This window comes from Leucoraja erinacea, chromosome 40, assembly GCF_028641065.1.
Source record: "Leucoraja erinacea ecotype New England chromosome 40, Leri_hhj_1, whole genome shotgun sequence".
Taxonomy (NCBI): Eukaryota; Metazoa; Chordata; class Chondrichthyes; order Rajiformes; family Rajidae; genus Leucoraja; species Leucoraja erinaceus.
In genome coordinates, this window is record NC_073416.1 from 3807101 (window position 1) to 3827281 (window position 20181).

The 20181-nt window shown below is 51.8% G+C and overlaps 1 protein-coding gene across 3 annotated transcripts in view; it reads left to right on the forward strand.

Moving 5' to 3' along the window:
* Nucleotides 1-18298, forward strand: part of LOC129714753 (bridging integrator 2-like) — a 76163-nt gene extending 57865 nt beyond the window's left edge. For all 3 annotated transcript variants that reach the window (XM_055664569.1, XM_055664567.1, XM_055664568.1), the window contains 11 exons: nt 3026-3080; nt 6591-6685; nt 8398-8493; nt 10481-10588; nt 11564-11649; nt 12469-12544; nt 13275-13357; nt 14145-15111; nt 15879-16052; nt 16662-16757; nt 17990-18298. In XM_055664569.1, the coding sequence (XP_055520544.1) occupies nt 6593-6685; nt 8398-8493; nt 10481-10588; nt 11564-11649; nt 12469-12544; nt 13275-13357; nt 14145-15111; nt 15879-16052; nt 16662-16757; nt 17990-18103 (1893 nt within the window). In that variant the 5' untranslated portion in view covers nt 3026-3080; nt 6591-6592 and the 3' untranslated portion in view covers nt 18104-18298. The remainder of the gene's footprint in view (nt 1-3025; nt 3081-6590; nt 6686-8397; nt 8494-10480; nt 10589-11563; nt 11650-12468; nt 12545-13274; nt 13358-14144; nt 15112-15878; nt 16053-16661; nt 16758-17989) is intronic.
* Nucleotides 18299-20181: the final 1883 nt, after the last annotated feature.

The window sequence follows — 20181 nt, forward strand, 5'->3', positions numbered from 1 at the left end:
GCAACGTTTCGTCCCGAGATAGAGATAGAGCGATATAACTTGCCTTCAACTCAGGAAGAAGATCTGCAGATGCTGGAAAATCGAAGGTAGACAAAAGTGCTGGAGAAACTCAGCAGGTGCAGCAGCATCTATGGAGCGAAGGAAATAGGCAACGTTTCGTCCCGAAACCCTTCTTCAGACCCGAAATCCTGAAGGAAATAGGCAACGTTTCGGGACGAAACCCTTCTGGGTTTCGGCCCGAAACGTTGCCTATTTCCTTCGCTCCATAGATGCTGCTGCACCCGCTGAGTTTCTCCAGCACTTTTGTCTACCTTCGATTTTCCAGCATCTGCAGTTCCTTCTTAAACAATGATCTAGTCTTCATTTTCCTTGATCTCTATTCCCCCTGTCGTGTTTTCACACCTCACACTTCCTTATCTACAGTATACACTTCCTTATCTAAGTACCGCCCACTCCCCTGACACCACTCTGAAGAAGGGTTTTACCCATTCCTTCTCTCCAGAGATGCTGCCTGTCCCGCTGAGTTACTCCAGCACTTTGTGTCTATCTTCGATCTTAAACTAAACTCAACTTTGTTGTTGTCCCACACTATTCACTTGCCTGTTTCTCACCCACGATTTCTATGCCTTCCGTTAGTTGCACGTTTGCTTCCTGTCAAGCCCTCCTCACCGCCCCCGCACCGCGCAGCGAAGAAAACCACTGCCTCGGTTTCCACATCACAGTGTTCCTGCTTCTCGCCCTGAGCAGCAGCACCTTTCAGCACGTTTGTGGCCGAGGAGGGCCAGCTGCCGCTGATCTGGTCTCTCTGCACCCCCCAAACTGGCAGGGTGGTGACTGTCAGTGAGAGGGTTGGCATGCAAGGAATAGTCACAGAGTCACAGAGACACAGAGACACAGAGACACACAGAGTCACAGAGACACACAGTCACAGAGACACACAGTCACAGAGGCACACAGAGACACACAGAGTCACAGAGACACACAGAGACACACAGAGTCACAGAGACACAAAGAGACACACAGAGTCACAGAGACACACAGTCACAGAGGCACACAGAGACACACCGAGTCACAGAGACACACAGTCACAGAGGCACACAGAGTCACAGAGACACACAGAGACACACAGAGTCACAGAGCCAAACAGAGTCACAGTCACAGAGACACACAGAGTCACAGAGACACACAGAGTCACAGAGCCAAACAGAGACACAGTCACAGAGACAGACAGAGACACACAGAGACACAGAGACACAGTCACAGACACACACAGAGACACACAGAGACACACAGACACAGTCACAGAGACACACAGAGACACACAGACACACACAGACACAGTCACAGAGACACACAGAGACACAGTCACAGAGACACAGAGTCACAGAGACACACACAGAGACACACAGAGACAGAGACACAGAGACACACAGAGACACAGAGACACACAGAGACACACAGAGACACAGAGACACACAGAGACACACAGACACACAGAGACACACACAGGTACACACAGAGACACACAGAAACACACAGACACACAGAGACACACAGAGACACACAGTCACAGAGACACACAGAGTCACAGTCACAGAGACACACACAGAGACACACAGAGACACAGTCACAGAGACACACAGAGACACACAGAGACACACAGAGACACAGAGACACAGTCACAGAGACACACACAGACACACACAGAGACACACACAGAGACACAGAGACACAGTCACACAGACACACAGAGACACACAGAGACACACAGAGACACACACAGAGACACACAGAGACACACACAGAGACACAGAGTCACAGAGACACACACAGACACACACAGAGACACACAGAGACACACAGAGACACACAGAGACACACAGAGACACACAGAGACACACAGAGACACACAGAGACACACAGAGACACACAGAGACACACAGACACACAGAGACACACAGAGACACACAGAGACACACAGAGACACACAGAGACACACAGACACACACAGAGACACACAGAGACACACACAGAGACACACAGACACACACACAGAGACACAGAGACACAGAGACACACAGACACAGAGACACAGAGACACACAGAGACACACACACAGAGACACACAGAGACACAGACAGACACAGAGACACACAGAGACACACAGAGACACACACACAGAGACACACAGAGACACACAGAGACACACAGAGACACACACAGAGACACACACAGAGACACACAGAGACACACAGTCACAGAGGCACAGAGACACAGAGACACACAGTCAGAGACACAGAGTCACAGTCACAGAGTCATGTGTCATAGTCACAGTCATAGTGTCATCGAGTCACACAGCATGGAAACAGGCCATTCGGCCCAACTTGCCCATGTTCATCAACATCTCATCTACTCTGAATTATCTATGACAAATTAGTCTGTAGAAGGGTCTCAACCCAAAACGTCACCCATTCCTTCTCTCCAGCGATGCTGCCTGTCCCGCTGAGTTACTCCAGCTTTTTGTGTCTCCCATCTACTCTAGTGTCATTTGGTCTATAAACCTGTCCTATCCATGTACCTGTCCAACTGTTTTTTAAACGTTGCGATAGTCCCAACCTCAACTACCTCCTCTGGTACCACGTTCCATACACCCACCACCCTTTGTGTGGAAAGAGTTACGCCTCAGATTCCTATTAAATCTGTTCCCCTTCACCTTAAACCAATGTCCTCTGGTCTTCGATTCCCCTACTCTGGGCAAGAGACTCTGTGCATCTACCCGATCTATTCCTCTCATGACCTCTATCCCCCTGCGCTGCAAGGAATAGAGTCCGAGCTGTTGTGATCAGTGTTCAGCCAGCCCTGCAATATACAGCGGTGTTGTGGTCATTCCCGGTGAACTGTTGAGAGTCTGGTCGGAGCGATTCTTTGCACGTTGTGTGAAGTGTGTCATGGAGCAGGGATGGGTCTGTGTGCCAGGGCAGGGTGCACTGTGGTGTGAATCTGAATGTTTGCTTCCTCCCCGCAGGCTGACGGCAACAAGCTCCACAAAGACCTGAGAGCATATCTGAACGCCGTTAAAGGTAAAAGCGATTCACCACAACGCTACCGAACTTAGAGGGTTTCAGCTACCGGGAGAGTTTAGTTTAGAGAAGCAGGCCCTTCGGCCCACCGAGTCCGCGCCGACCAGCGATCCCCGCACACTAACACTCTCCTACACACACTAGGGACAATTTATGCTTACACCAGGCCAATTAACCTACAAACCTGCACGTCTTTGGAGTGTGGGAGGAAACCGAAGACCTCGGCGAAAACTCCACGCAGATCACGGGGAGAACGTGCAAACTCCGTACAGACAGCGCCCGTAGTCGGGATCGAACCCGGGTCCCTGGCACTGAAAGCGCTGTAAGGCAGTAACTCTACCCGCTGCGCCACCGTGCCTGCCCAGAGGCTGGACAGACGTCCATTGTTCTCTCTGGAACAGTTTCAGTTTAGTTTATTGTCACGTGTAAAGTTTCTGTTGCGTGCTAACCAGTCAGCAGAAAGGCAAGATGTGGCCCTTGTGGCTAAGGGGATCAGGGGGTATGGAGAGAAGGCAGGTACGGGATACTGAGTTGGATGATCAGCCATGATCACATTGAATGGCGGTGCAGGCTCGAAGGGCCGAATGGCCTACTCCTGCACCTAATTTCTATGTTTCTATGTTAATACACGATTACAATCGAGCCATCCACAGTGGACAGATACATGATCAGCGAATAACGTTTAGTGCAAGGTTAAGCCAGCAAAGTCCGATCAAGGATAGTCCGAGGGTCACCAGTGAGGTAGATAGTAGTTCAGCACTGCTCTCTGGTTGTGGTAGGATGATTCAGTTGCCTGATAACAGCTGGGAAGAAACTGTCTCTGAATCTGGATGGCGAAGGTTGAGCGGAGACTTGATGGAAGTTTATAAAATTATGTGAAAGCCCTGTCCCACGGTACGAGTTCATTCAAGATCTCTCCCGAGTTTAAAAAATAAAATCAAACTCGTGGTAAGCACATAGAATAAACGTAGCGAGTACGTCGGAGCTCGGGGACGTCTCTTAGCGGCTCGTAATGCTATTGGCAGGTACTCGGAAAGACTCGCTAACGTCAGGTAAACTCGGGAAGACTCGTGAAGATTTGTCAACATGTTAAAAAATGTTCACGAGAGCCCCGGGTACCTACGAGTGGCTATTACCGTAAATCTCCGAGTTCTATCAGGGCAATCTCGGGGAGAACTCTTGAATGAACTCATACAGTGGGACAGGGCTTTTAGGCATTGATAGAGTAGATACGACCAGCACGGTGGTGCAGCAGTAGAGTTGCCGCCTCACAGCACCAGTGACCCGGGTTGAATCCTGACTATGGGTGCTGTCTATACAGAGTTTGTACGTTCTCCGGATTACATTTTCTCTGGGTTACACATGACATTTCCTCCAGTTTCCTCCCACATTCCAAAGATGTGCAGGTTTTCTAGGTTACACAAAAAAGCTGGAGAAACTCAGCGGGTGCAGCAGCATCTTTGGAGCGAAGGAAATAGGCAACGTTTCGGCCCGAAACCCTGAAGGAAATAGGCAACGTTTCGGCCCGAAACCCTGAAGGAAATAGGCAACGTTTCGGGACGAAACCCGGAAGGGTTTCGGCCCGAAACGTTGCCTATTTCCTTCGCTCCATAGATGCTGCTGCACCCGCTGAGTTTCTCCAGCTTTTTTGTGTACCTTCGATTATCCAGCATCTGCAGTTCCTTATTTAAACAGGTTTTCTAGGTTCATTGGCTTTGGTAAATTGTCCCCAGTTTGTAGGATAGAACTACTGTGAGGGTGATTGACGGTCGGTGTGGACTCGGTGGGCCAAAGGGCCTGTTTCCACACTGTATCTCTAACAAAACTAAAACCTTCAGAACCTTTCTCCCAGGGTGGAAATGTCTAACACTAGGGGGCGCAGCTTTAAGGTGAGAGGGGGAAAATCTGATCGAGATGTTTAAAACTGCCAGGGGTGGTGGTGGAGGCACATACGATAGTGGTGTTTAAGAAGCTTTTAGACAGGCACATGGATGTGCAGGGAATAGAGGGGTGGATCACGTGCAGGCAGATGAGATCAGTTCAGCTAGAAACATAGAAACATAGAAATTAGGTGCAGGAGTAGGCCATTCGGCCCTTCGAGCCTGCACCGCCATTCAATATGATCATGGCTGATCATCCAACTCAGTATCGTGTACCTGCCTTCTCTCCATACCCCCTGATCCCCTTAGCCACAAGGGCCACATCTAACTCCCTCTTAAATATAGCCAATGAACTGTGGCCTCAACTACCTTCTGTGGCAGAGAATTCCAGAGATTCATCACTCTCTGTGTGAAAAAAGTTCTTCTCATCTCGGTTTTAAAGGATTTCCCCCTTATCCTTAAACTGTGACCCCTTGGCCTGGACCTCCCCAACAGCAGGAACCAGCTTCCTGCATCTAGCCTGTCCAACCCCTTAAGAATTTTGTAAGCTGCTATAAGATCCCCCCTCAATCTCCTAAATTCTAGAGAGTATAAACAAAGTCTATCCAGTATTTCTTCATCAGACAGTCCTGACATCCCAGGAATCAGCCTGTGAACCTTCTCTGCACTCCCTCTATGGCAATAATGTCCTTCCTCAGATTTGGAGACCAAAACTGTACGCAATACTCCAGGTGTGGTCTCACCATGACCCTGTACAACTGCAGTAGAACCTCCCTGCTAGGCATCATGTCCAGCACAGATACCGTGAGCCGAAGGGCCTGTTCTTGCGCAGTACTGTTCTATGTTCTATATCCTATTGCTAGTCCAGGGCCTCTGATCAATGGTTCAATGGTATACATTGTCACATGCAGCGCAGCGGTAGATTTGCTGCCTCACTGCGCCATAGACCCGGGTTCGATCCTGACTATGGGTGCTGTCTGTACAGAGTTTGTACGTTCTCCCCGTGACCCGCGTGGGTTTTCTCCGGGTGCTCCGGTTTCCTCCCACACTTCAAGTTTGGAGGTTAATTGGCTTCGGTAAAATTGTAAATTGTCCCTAGTGTGTGTGAGATAGTGCTAATGTACGGGGTGGCGGCTGGTCGGCGCGGACCCGGTGGGAGAGAGACAGAGAGAGAGAGAGACAGAGAGCGATAGAGGGATAGAGAGCGAGACGAGAGAGCGAGACAGAGACAGAGAGAGAGAGACAGAAAGATAAAGAGAGACAGAGACAGAGACAGACAGTGAGAGACAAAGAGAGACACAGAGACAGAGAAACAGACAGAGACAGAGAGAGAGAGAGAAAGATAGAGAGAGACAGAGAGAGAGAGACAGAAGAGACAGAGAGAGACAGACAGAGACAGAGAGAGACAGAGAGAGACAGAGACAGAGAGAGAGAGAGAGATAGAGAGAGGGGGACTCAGTAGGAGCTACACTTTACACTTGCCAATGTATCTGGGTGGCCTTCTACTGCCTTATTGAAATGGTCCGTCTCTATGTGTTAGTCCTATGTGGACCCGTGGGTGTCCAGTGCTGGCTTATCCCTCCCCTGGTCTGGCCAGGCCATTCACCCTTTGCCTCTCTGCTTTCCCCAGTGATGCACGAGACCTCGAAGAGACTCTCGCTGACTCTGCAGGAGGTGTATGAGTGTGAGTGGGACGGGCAGCAGGATCTGCACCCCATCATAGAGGTGAGTGCCACGTGTACCCACCCGTAGATGTCCAGCGCTGCTGCCTGGGTCCCCATGGCAGGGGCTGGGTGTAAGGACAGGGATGTTCGAGACACGAGGTGGTGGCTGGGGACAATGCTCACGCCAGCTGCAAATCATCATCGGTACTTTTTTGCATATCTTTAATTCATTGTTCTTTATCTCTCCACACCACCGTCTATATCTTATCTCGTTTCCCTTATCCCTAACCACTGAAGAAGGGTCTCAACCCGAAAGTCACCCATTCCTTCTCTCCAGAGATGCTGCCTGTCCCGCTGAGTTACTCCAGCACTTTGTGTCTGTCGCCATTCAGTCAGTTCAGTTCAGTTGAGTCTATTGTCACATGTACCGAGGTACAGTGAAAAGCTTCTGTTGCGTGCTAACCAGTCAGCGGGAAGACAACACATGATTACAATCGAGCCGTCCACAGTGTGTAGATATATGATCAGGGAATGACGTTTGTCGATCATAGTTTAAACAAGAAAGATCAAAGATGTGATAGGAGCAGAATTGGGCCATTCGGTCCATCAAGTCCTCTCCGCCATTCAATTGTGGCTGATCTATTGGGGCCTGTCCCACTGTACGAGCTAATTCAAGAGTTCTCCCCGAGTTTGCCCTGATTCGAACTTGGGTAGGTACTCGGGGCTCTTGTGGACATTTTTCAACATGTTGAAAAATCTTCACGACTCTTCACAAGCTTACCATTGGCGTTACAAGCCGCTAAGAGACGTCCCGAGCTCCGACGTACCCGCTACATACATTCGACGTGCTTACCACGAGTTTGATTTTTTTTTAAACTCGGGAGAACTCTTGAATTAGCTCGTACAGTGGGACAGCCCCTTCACTCTCCCTCCTAACCCCATTCTCCTGCCTTCTCCCCATAACTCCTGACATCAGTACTAATCAAGAATCTATCTATCTCTGCCTAAAAATATCCTGAAGATAGAGTCTAGGATCAGAGGTCATAGCCCAGAATGAAAGGACCTTCCTTTACAAAGGAGATGATGAGGAATTTCTTTAGCGAGAGGGTGGTGAATCTGTGGAGGCCGTCACTGGATATTTCCAAGGCAGAGAGGGATAGATTCTTGATTAGTACGGGTGTCAGGGGTTATGGGGGAGAAGGCAGGAGAATGTGGTTAGGAGGGAGAGATAGATCAGCCATGGCAGAGCAAACTCGATGGGCCGAATGGCCTAATTCTGTTACAATCATTTCTGAACATCCCGACCCAGCGCGACACTGTTCATGAAGGAACTGCAGATGCTGGAAAATCGAAGGTAGACAAAAGTGCTGGAGGAACTCAGCGGGTGCAGCAGCATCTATGGAGCGAAGGAAATAGGCAACGTTTCGTCCCGAAACCCTTCTTCAGACCCGAAATCCTGAAGGAAATAGGCAACGTTTCGGGCCCGAAACCCTTCTTCAGACCCAAAATCCTGAAGGAAATAGGCAACGTTTCGGGCCCGAAACCCTTCTTCAGACCCAAAATCCTGAAGGAAATAGGCAACGTTTCGGGACGAAACCCTTCCGGGTTTCGTCTCGAAACGTTGCCTATTTCCTTCGCTCCATAGATGCTGCTGCACCCGCTGAGTTTCTCCAGCGCTTTTGTCTACCTTCGATTTTCCAGCATCTGCAGTTCCTTCTTAAACGCAACACTGTTCATGGTGATTGAAGTAATGAAAAGTCTTCTGCATTTCAGAACAATGACCTGCTGTGGGCAGACTATGAGGAGAAGCTGTCTGACCAAGCCATGCGCACACTGGAGACCTACCTGAGCCAGTTCCCAGCGTTTAAGGTGCGTGCCAGCCTGCTCTTACACCACTCGCCCCAGGGATAGATAGAGGCCTCCTCAAACAAGTCCAGTTACAGCAACACACACAGGGGACAAACCGCACCAAGCCAGGCAACACTTTATCCAGCATTAGTTTCCATGTTTAAGATACAGCATGGAAACAGGCCATTCGGCCCACTGAGTCAGCGCTGACCGTCAATCACCCGTTCACACTAGTTATATATTACCCCAGTTTTACATCCTACACACTGGGGGCAAAATTATAGTCTCTCTACTCTGCTTCTCTCTCTATCTCTGCCTCTCCTGTCTCTCTCTCTCTGTGCCTGTCTCTCTCTGTATCTCTTTGCCTCTCTCTTTCTCTGTCCCTCTCTGTATCTCTTTGTCTCTGTCTCTGTCTGTCTCTCTCTCTCTCTGTCTCTCTCGTTCTCTCTCTCTCTGTCTCTCCCTCTGTCTCTGTGTCTCTCTCTCCTCTTTTAAGCTTCTGAAACCTCTCAGATTTGACAATGTCCCCTCATGTGCTCAGCCACATCTTGTTTGACCAGCGGATGATTTGCGAATTAACAAACTCCTCAGTCAGGGCTGACGTGGCCTATGGTGTTTCGTGTTTCCATTGGACTGATGCCATCAGGCTATTAAACACTACAACCACCAAATAAGCTCGGAACAACATAGATTTGGGGGGACTGGTTTTGTCTTTTTTCACTATTATTGTTTGCTTGTTTTTATGTGTGTGTATATGTGCGTGTGTATGTCAAGTCAAGTCAAGTTTATTTGTCACATACACATACGAGATGTGCAGTGAAATGAAAGTGGCAATGCTCGCGGACTTTTGTGCAAAAGACAAACAACAACCAAACAAATTATAAACACAATCATAACACACATATTCTTTTACATAATAAATAATGGAAGGAAAAACGTTCAGCAGAGTTAGTCCCTGGTGAGATAGGCGTTTACAGTCCGAATGGCCGCTGGGAAGAAACTCCTTCTCTCAACCTCTCCGTTCTCACCGCATGGCAACGGAGGCGTTTGCCTGACCGTAGCAGCTGGAACAGTCCGTTGCAGGGGTGGAAGGGGTCTCTCATGATTTTATTTGCTCTGGAGTTGCACCTCCTGTTGTATAGTTCCTGCAGGGGGGGCGAGTGAAGTTCCCATAGTGCGTTCGGCCAAACGCACTACTCTCTGCAGAGCCTTCTTGTCCTTGGCAGAGCAGTTCCCAAACCAGATGGTAATATTTCCGGACAAGATGCGTGTGTGTGTATATGTGCGTGTGTGTGCGTGTGCATATGTGCGTGTGCATATGTGCGTGTGTGTGTGTGTGTGTGTGTGTATGTGTATATGTATATGTGTGTGTGTGTGTGTGTGTATATGTGCGTGTGTGTGTGTGCGTGTGCATATGTGCGTGTGTGTGTATATGTGCGTGTATGGAGAGAAGGAATAGGTGATGAAGACTCTTCTTCAGACAGACCATAGTCTGAAGAAGCGTTTCGGCCCAAAACATTACCTTCTCTCAGGTGCTGTCCGACCCGCTGAGTTACTCCAGCTTTATGTGTCCATCTTCAGTTTAAACCTGCAGTTGCAGTTCCTTCCTATATATATATATACTGTATATATATATAATATATTAGTGTGCTGAACGTGGAAGATCAGCCATGATCACAGTGAATGGTGGTGCAGGCTCGATGGGCCGAATGGCCTACTCCCGTACCTATTGTCTATTGTCTATATATATATATATATATATAGGAAATAACAATTCCTTATAACAATATAAGCAAAAGAACAATATAAACAATAAGAAAAAATGTGTGTGTGTGTATATATATATATATGTGTGTATATGTATGTATATATATACAATTTTTTATATATGTTACAGAGTACTATGTTAACATATTCTATATTGTGTTGTGCTGCGGTGAGTAAGAATGGCATTGTTCTGTCTGAGACATATGATGATACTCACCGCACCTGTTGCTCTGCCCCCTAGAAGCGCATTGCTAAACGTGGCCGCAAGCTGGTGGACTACGACATCTTCCGCCACCACCTGGAGTCACTGCAAAGCGCCAAGAAAAAAGACGAGGCAAAGATCACCAAGGTACGGGCTAGTGGGCATCGTTGGGCATCTGCCTGAATACATGTGTAGGAAGCAACTGCAGGTGCTGCTTTAAACCGAAGATAGACACAAAATGCTGGAGTGGCTCAGCGGGACAGGCAGCATCCCTGGAGAAAAGGCATGGGTGATTTTTGGGTCGAGATCTTCGGTTTCCTCCCACACTCCAAAGACGTGCAGGTTTGCAGGTTAAGTGACTGCGGTAAAAAAAAATTGTAAATTGTCCCTAGTGTATGTAGGATAGTGCTAGTGTACTGGCCGGCGTGGACTCGGTGGGCCGAAGGGCCTGTTTCTGGGCTGTATCTCTGATAGTGTAAAGGTCAGGATCGATCCTGGGTCTCTGATGCTGCGAGGCAGCGGTTCTACCCGCCGTGCCACCGAGTGCCGCCCTGGTAAGTTGGTTGCTGAGCGCTGTGGGAAACGGTGGTGTCGAGTGGTGGTGCGGTGGGATGGCGGTGCAGTCCCTTTTTTTGGTGCCCAGCGGTCACGAGAATCCCCCAGGGTGCCCGTGGACAGTGCGTGTTGCCTCTCTAGTGCCATCCGGGCACGGACGTAACCCCGGAAAAGGTTGCGGGCAGCCGGCTCGGGGAGAGCCCTCCACCGCCTGGCACCATGACTCGCGGATGGCCAGCTTGGCCAGGCCCAGAAGCAACCCGACCAGGACATCTTCAGCCCTCTACCCTCTCCCCTACACACAGGGTGTCCAAAGATGAGGGTGATGGGTGTGAAGTGCAGCTAGAAGCCCCTTTAGATATTGGAGCAGGGGCTGCAGCCTCACAGACTCTTCCAGCCCGCAGTAGTGGCAGGCGGCTGGCGAGTCTGTGAACCGCGAGAGAAACGGGTTGCACGGGACTCCTCGCTGCAGTCTCTTGGGCAGAGGTCAGTGTGGGCAGGGGCCGCGGGGTCAGTGAGAGTCAGAGACTGCGCCAGGGACAACACTCTTGTCTTCCTCTCATTCAGGCTGAAGAGGAGTTTGTTAACGCCCAGAACGAGTTTGAAGAATTAAATGCTCAGCTTCGTGAGGAACTGCCTGAACTGTGGAACAGGTAAGGTCTAATACCCTGGGGGCCTGGAATAAGCAGCCGGGGGGGTGGTGGTGGAGGCAGATACAATAGTGGTGTTTAAGAGACTTTTAGGCAGGCACAGACCATCACACAAACCAACCTCCCTTCCATTGACTCCATCAACACCTCACGCTGCGTCGGCAAGGCCAGCAGCATCATCAAGGACCAGTCTCACCCCCGGCCACTCCCTCTTCTCCCCTCTCCCATCAGGCAAGAGGTACAGAAATGTGAAAACGAACGCACACACACCTCCAGATTCAGGGACAGTTTCTTCCCAGCTGTTATCAGGCAACTGAACCATCCTACCACAACCAGAGAGCAGTGCTGAACTACTATCTACCTCATTGGGGACCCTGAGACTATCCTTGATCGGACTTTGCTGGCTTTACCTTGCAATAAATGTTATTCCTTTATCATGTATCTGTACACTGTGGACGGATCGATTGTAATCATGTATTGCCTTTCCACTGACTGGTTAGCACGCAACAAAAGCTTTTCATTGTACCTCGGTACACGTGACAATAAACCAAACTAAAGTCTAAAGGAGAGTGGTGTGGGCGCAGGCAGGGGGAGGAAAGGGACATCGCGGGGAAAATCGGAGAAAATTGGCACGGGACACAAATCACCCGAACACCGAGCATCAGCCGAGCCGGGCAAGTAACGCGGGCTTCCAAGTTGCCCCCCTAAATTACAGCGAGGAAAGTTCTTCAAAATGGATGCCGCAGACACCATTTTGAGCATCTTTCTGTCCCCATCGCGTTCAATGCCCGGTCCGTTTAAACATGACTCCTTCCTTTGCAGCCGTATCGGATGTTACGTGACAATATTTCAGAACATGTCCAACTTGCGGGATATTTTCTACCAGGAGATGAGCAAAGTAAGGATGGCTGCCACTCTACCTCGTTCGGGACCTTTGAACTCTTTAATCGGACTTTACTAGACTGGGCGGCACGGTGGCGCAGCGGTAGAGCTGCTGCCTCACAGCGCCAGAGACCCGGGTTCCATCCTGACTACGGGTGTTGTCTGTACAGAGTATGAATGTCCTTCCTCAAATTAGGAGCCCAAAAGGGCGGTCACGGTGGCGCAGCGATGGAGTTGCTGTCTTACAGCGAATGCAGCGCTGGAGAACCGGGTTCCATCCCGACTACGGGTGCTGTTTACACGTTCTCCCCGTGACCCGCGTGGGTTTTCTCCGAGATCTTCGGTTTCCACCCACACTCCAAAGACGTGCAGGTTTGTAGGTTAATTGGCTTGGTCAATGTAAAAATTGTCCCTAGTGGGTGTAGGATGGTGTTAGTGTGCAGTGAACGCTGGTCGGCGCGGACCCAGTGGCTGTTTCTGCACTCTATCTCTAAACTAAACAAAACTGCACACAATACTCCGGGTGTGGTATCACCAGGGCCCTGTACAACTACAGTAGGACCTCCTTGCTCCTGTACTCAATTCCTCTCGCGATAAAGGCCAACATACCATTGGCTTTCTTCACTGCCTGTAAACTAAACGAGACTTAACTAACTTGTGAGGAAGTAGAGGCGATGGTTTCCTTTCCTGGCTGCTTCAACGATGTCAGTGCAGTGTGAACACGCGTTGTCCCTCTGTCTCCGCAGCTGAACCAAGGCCTGTACTCGGTGATGACCAAGCTGGAGAAGCAGCACAGCACCAAGGTGTTCATTGTCAAAGGGGTCGCCAGGTGAGTGATCAGCCCCCCCCCCCCACCCCCCACACAGTGTCGCTGCCGAGGGACGTGGCTTGCGGAGGCTCACACTGACCAAGGCCGCGCTCAGCCAAACTCCTCAACGCCCACCAGATTCACGTTCAGAAGTGATCGGAGCAGAATTAGGCCATTCGGCCCATCAAGTCTACTCCACCATTCAATCGTAGCTGATCTATCTCTCCCTCCTAACCCCATTCTCCTGCCTTCTCCCCATAACCCCTGGCACCCGCACTAATCAAGAATCTATCCATCTCCATTTTAAAATATCCATTGACTTTACCTGCACAGTCATCTGTGGAAAAGAATTCCACAGATGCACCACCCTCTAAAGAAATTGCTTCTTCCGAAAGGAATGTCCATTAATACTGAGGCTATGACCTCTAGTCCTAGACTCTCCCACTAGTGGAAACGTCCTCTCTGCATTCACTATCCGGGCCTTTCACTATTCGGGTAAGTTTCAATGAGGTACGCCCCCTCATCCTTTTAAACTCCAGCGAGTACAGGCCCAGTGCCGACAAACCCTCATCATATGTTAACCCACTCATTCCTGGGATCATTCTCGTAAACCTCCTGTGGACCCTCTCCAGAGTCAGCACATCCTTCCCCGGACATGGTGGAGAAACCCACTTGGTGACGGGGAGAACATACAAACTCCGTACCATAGTCAGGATGGAACCCGGGTCTCTGGCGCCGTGAGGCAGCGGCTCTACCCGCTGCGCCACCGTGTGCTGCCCTCAATATGCTTGCACTTTGTCTGTTACAGCAACCGCAGGTCGCTCCTTATCTCAGCGCCAGTCATGTCGGTGAGGAGACTGTCAACTTCTTCAGAAAGCAGCCTTGACCATTCATCGATGGGTGGCACCACGACAAGGGACGAGGCTCACCCTCCTCTCACCCCGTCCTCCACCGAGGCTCCACCTTCGCCCGCTCCCAGAGTGGGGGCCGGTGAAGAAACTCCAAGCCACGGGGACACCCAGCCACTGGCTGAAACTCCGACACCTTCTCCTCGCTCTGAAGAATCACCGAAGGACGAGCCGGAGATACCTGGAGATACATCTTCCTCGTTGAGTCTCGAGCAGGGCGGAGAGTCAAAGTCCGAGGGTGATTTAGGCCAGTCGCCCGAGGAGAGTCAATCCGACATCTCACCTTCTCTGCAGACCTCGCCCGGCGTTCCCGCAGCCGCTGATGAGGAGGACGCCTCACCTTTCCAACACACAACTCCTTCATCTTCCGCCGATCCGGATACGGGTTCAGCTCCGTCACAATCCGACGGTGAAACGTTGATGCCTGTGGATCCCGCGGCCTCACAAGGCGAGCTTGATCTTCCCGTGGACAATGACGCTTGCGCTTCACCTGAAAGCCAACAAACTAAGGAGGCGACCGTCGAAACCTGCCCCCCAGCGCCCGAAACCTCAGAAGCTTCTGCTGAGACAGTTCCCCCGGCCGACCCTGTGTCTCCTGCAGCCCCGGGACCTGAAGGCACGGTCCAGGGTTCTTCTGAATCCTCGCCTTCCCCCGACCAGGGTACGACCAGCGAGGTGCCCAGCGCTGGTCCCACCAGCCCAGCAGCTCCTGGAGTGGCACGGGCTGACACACAGACTGCTCCTGATGGTGAGGGGGTGGTGGCGCTCCCTACCGCCCCTCTCTCTCCTTCCGCTACCCTGGCCGATGCTCCGCAGACTGGGGAAGCTGCCGTGACCATTACTCCACCACCACAGCCACTGCCCCGGGTAATGTCTATCGCGAGGCGTGGGGGGGGGGAGGGGTACAGAGGAGGACCCCGCACAAGATACTTAGTAACTTTGTCGGTGCCCTTTATGTGGCCACTCTTTGCATACCTTGGGCAAGCAAAGCAAAGAATATTACCGTGACTCGTTGCACATGACAGCAAAGCATTCATTCATTCATAGATCTGTACAGGCTGGGACTATTCCTTCAGGAGCAGGAGGATGAGGGGTGGTCTTATAGAGGTGTACAAAACCATGAGAGGAATAGATTGGGTAGACCAAGAACCAGTGGGCATAGGTTTAAGCTGATGGGGGAAAGATTGAATAGGAACCTGAGGGGCAATCGTTTCTCACAGAGGGTGGTGGGTGTTGGGAACGAGCTGGCAGATGAGGTACTGTAGCTGAGGCAGGTACCATGACAGTATTGAACAGACATTTGGGCAGGGATGTGGATAGGACAGGTATGGAGGGATATGGGCCAAACGATAGCAGGTGGGACTGGTGTTGATGGGGCGTGTTGGTCGGCATGCGTAGGTTGGGCCGAAGGGCCTGTTGGCGTGCTGTAATGAGTGAGCAGTGCGCTGGTCACGTGGCAATGAGGAGACCCTCGAGTCGAGGAGCCCAAGAAGGAGCGGAGGAGGGAGGTGGGGCAACTGGAAGAGTGGAGGTGTGCAGGACAGGGCATGGGGACTTCATGCCAACACGATGCGGTGCCCGTGGCAGAACGCTGCGGTCACGGAGAGGGTACTAACACTGCGTTTCCCGCGTAGAACCGGACTCTCTCCACCACGGCCAAGCACACGGTGGATGCCAGCCGGGAGGTGGCGGCTGAAGGAACTGATCTCGCCCCGTGTGCCCCAGCCCGTGTAGCGGTGGCGCCGGGCCACAGTAAGGACGCCGACAGTTCACCTTGTGGGGAGATGCCGCCTGGATTCATGTACAAGGTACCCGCGCGGCAAACGTTCCCTCCGGCCCTTCACCCACCGCGCCATGGGGCAGGGCGAGTGTGCATCTGCCCACACTGGGCAATGCCACGGCCCACCACACAGACCCCCAACTCCACCTATCTCATGACCCCACGTCTGGCTTGGCAACTCAAACATCTCTGCCCCTGCCCGTCCCAGCCTCTCCCTGTTTACCTCACCATCCCACCCCCTCCCTGTCCCGTCCCATACCCGTATCTGAGGAAGGATGTTCCGGCTCTGGAGAGGGTGTGCCTCCTCTGGAGAGGGTCCAGAGGAGGTTTACGAGAATGATCCCAGGAATGACTGGGTTAACGTATGATGAACGTTTGAGTGAATTAAAGGACGTTCCTTTAGGAAGGAGATGAGGAGGAATTTCTTCACCATCCAGAGGGTGGTGAATCTGTGGAATTCATGGCTTCGCCAACTCTCCACACGCACGCACGCACGCACACACACACACACACACACCACCCGAGGTCGGTATCGAACCCGGGTCTCGGGTGCTGTGTGAGGCAGCGGCTCTACCCGCGACGCCACCGTATTGTGCCACTTGCTAACCGGGCATCTGACCTGTGCCCTTTTCCACAGGTGAGAGTGAGGCACAGTCTGACGGAGGATGCCCATCTACCGTGCCAACAAGGTGACATCATCCTCGTGCTCCCGGGCAAGGAGGGCGAACCGCAGGTGAGAACGCGGGCAACAATGTCCGCAGCTGACAGTGGCTGCAACACATAACCAGACACAAGAGTATGCTTAAGAAGGAACTGCAGATGCTGGAATATCGAAGGTAGACAAAAATGCTGGAGGAACTCAGCGGGTGCAGCAGCATCTATGGAGCGAAGGAAATAGGCAACGTTTCGGGACGAAACCCTTCGGGTTTCGTCCCGAAACGTTGCCTAATTCCTTGGGGTTTCGTCCCGAAACGTTGCCTATTTCCTTGGGGTTTCGGCCCAAAACGTTGCCTATTTCCTTGGGGTTTCGGCCCAAAACGTTGCCTATTTCCTTGGGGTTTCGGGACGAAACGTTGCCTATTTCCTTGGGGTTTCGGGACGAAACGTTGCCTATTTCCTTGGGGTTTCGGGACGAAACGTTGCCTATTTCCTTGGGGTTTCGGGACGAAACGTTGCCTATTTCCTTGGGGTTTCGGCCCGAAACGTTGCCTATTTCCTTGGGGTTTCGGGACGAAACGTTGCCTATTTCCTTTGCTCCATAGATGCTGCTGCACCCGCTGAGTTTCTCCAGCAATTTTGTGTACCTTCGAGAGTATGCTCCACTGGTGCCCTACCGTAAACCCCCAAATACTGGTGCCCTCCCGTAAACCCCCAAATACTGGTGCCCTCCCGTAAACCCCCAAATACTGGTGCCCTCCCGTAATTCCCCATTTACTGGAGCCCTCCCGTAAACCCCCAACTACTGGTGCCCTCCCGTAATTCCCCATTTACTGGTGCCCTCCCGTAAACCCCCAAATACTGGTGCCCTCCCGTAAACCCCCAAATACTGGTGCCCTCCCGTAATTCCCCATTTACTGGAGCCCTCCCGTAAACCCCCCAAATACTGGTGCCCTCCCGTAAACCCCCATTTACTGGAGCCCTCCCGTAAACCCCCAACTACTGGTGCCCTCCCGTAAACCCCCAAATACTGGTGCCCTCCCGTAATTCCCCATTTACTGGAGCCCTCCCCTAAATCCCCACCTTTCAGCAACTACTGTAATTATCCGACGAATGGGACCCCTGTAATTCTCCCAACTACCGTAACACCACAACTGTATGGACCTCCTGTAATTCCGCATTCACGATATTCTACTGCCCTGGCTGATCCCCAGCCCGGGGGAGGGGTGGGGGGGGGGGGTTCTCGATGGTTTTGTGATGTTCCCTTTCCGCGGAGTATTTGAATGTCCTGCTGTGAATGTCCTGCAGCCGGGGGAATGTGTGACGGGAGTGAAGGAAGCGGACTGGATGCAGTTGAAGGACGTGGACCGTTTGCGAGGCACCTTCCCGCTGGAGCTGACGGAGCGCGTGGATTGCCCCTGACGCCGCGCGCGCTTGGCTGCGGGACGGGCCCTCGGTCTCAGTGCTGCCGCGGTGAGGTGCGGCCGGGCCTGGCTTGCCCTGCGGCACCTGCCGGGCCTGCTCACCGCCCCCGCTCCTATGCCGCACGTTGTGTGCTTTTAATCTGCTTTGCAATAAAATGCCGTGCGGTACAATGACAGCGCTGCGCCCTGTCACTCTGTTCAACACATCCTCTGTGTATCAAGGGAACCATTGTCCTACCCAACCACAGGACCATCGTTCCCCAAACCGGACCCCCTAGAATTCACCAAGTACCGGGACCCCCCCCAGAATTCCCCAAAGTTAGCTGAGCCGGTGCCCCACCTAAAGTGAGGGAGGACTCCCATCCCATTCCCACATCCATCCCATTCCCGTCCCATTCCCTCATCCATCCCATTCCTACATCCATCCCATTCCCATCCCATTCCCACATCCGTCCCATTCCCACATCCATCCCATTCCAACATCCATTCCATTCCCACATCCATCCCATTCCAACATCCATTCCATTCCCACATCCATCCCATTCCTACATCCATCACATTCCCTCACCCATCCCATTCCAACATCCATTCCATTCCCACATCAATTCCATTCCCGTCCCATTCCCACATCCATCCCATTCCAACATCCCATTCCATTCCCACATCCATCCCATTCCCATTCCCACATCCATCCCATTCCCACATCCATCCCATTCCTACATCCATCCCATTCCCATCCCATTCCCACATCCATCCCATTCCCGTCCCATTCCCACATCCATCCCATTCCCACATCCATCCCATTCCCACATCCATTCCATTCCCACATCCATTCCATTACCATCCCATTCCCACATCCATCCCATTCCCAAACAAATCCCATTCCACTCCCATCCCCATGTCCATCCCATTCCCACAAATCCCATCCCGACTCCCATCCCATTTCCACTCCTCCCGAGGATCTGTAAAAGCTCAAACCCCGCTCTTCATCTGGGGCCTTCTCTCCCTTCCCTCCCCCACTCGAGATATCCTCTCCTTCAGGCCCTTCAGCCCAACCCGCCCATGCCAACCGAGGTGCCCCATCAGCACTGGTCCCGCCTGGCCCTCTTTGCTCTCCAGCCTGAGGGTTTGGACTGGGCAGGACCTCTGGACACGAGGTCAGAATGTCAAGGCTCGGCGATCGTTACGCTGAACACCTTCACTCAGTCCGCCTAGACCTACTCAATATCCCGGTTGCCAAACACTTCAACTCCCCTCTCATTCCCACACTGACCTTTCTGTCCTGGGCCTCCTCCACTGTCAGAGTGAGGCCCAACACAAATTGGAGGAACAGCATCTCATATTTCGCTTGGGCAGCTTACACCCCAGCAGTATGAACATTGACTTCTCCAACTTCAAGTAACCCTTGCTTTCCCTCTCCCTTCCCCACCCTAGTTCTCCGACTAGTTTCACTGTCCTCCTAATTACATTTTACTGTTTGTACGCCTCGTTGTCACCTCAACCTCAGCCAACAATGAACCATTCTACATTCCCTTGATCAGCATCTGCTTTGATCTGTCCTTTTCACACATTGCTCCTCCATATCTCTATCCTGACTCTCAATCTGGAGAAGGGTCTTGACCCGAAACGTCACCCATTCCTTCTCTCCGGAGATGCTGCCCATCCCGATGAGTCACTCCTTCACTCTGTGTCTGTCTTCGGCCAAAGCTGGCTTGTGCCTTGTCATCGTCGGGTGAAAATGTTCTCAGGAAATGGAAAACATTGTTGAATCATCGCCCGACGCCTACACGTTGCAGAGAACCTCTCCGGAGAGTGCAGGCAGACGGAGCCATGAGTCACTGGTTGGGATCACTGGGAATATAGTGCGGAGGAAGTGTGTGAGTTCATCCAACAGCCCTGTGGCAAGGCTGACAAGAAGATTCACGTCAGGGGAAATATCCCCAGGAACCTTGAATCATAGAGTCATACAGTGTGGAAACAGGCCCTTCATCCCAACTTGCCCATACTGGCCTACAAACAGTCACACAGCGCTGAAACAGGCCCCTCAGCCCCATCTACATCTAGTCCCACCTCCCC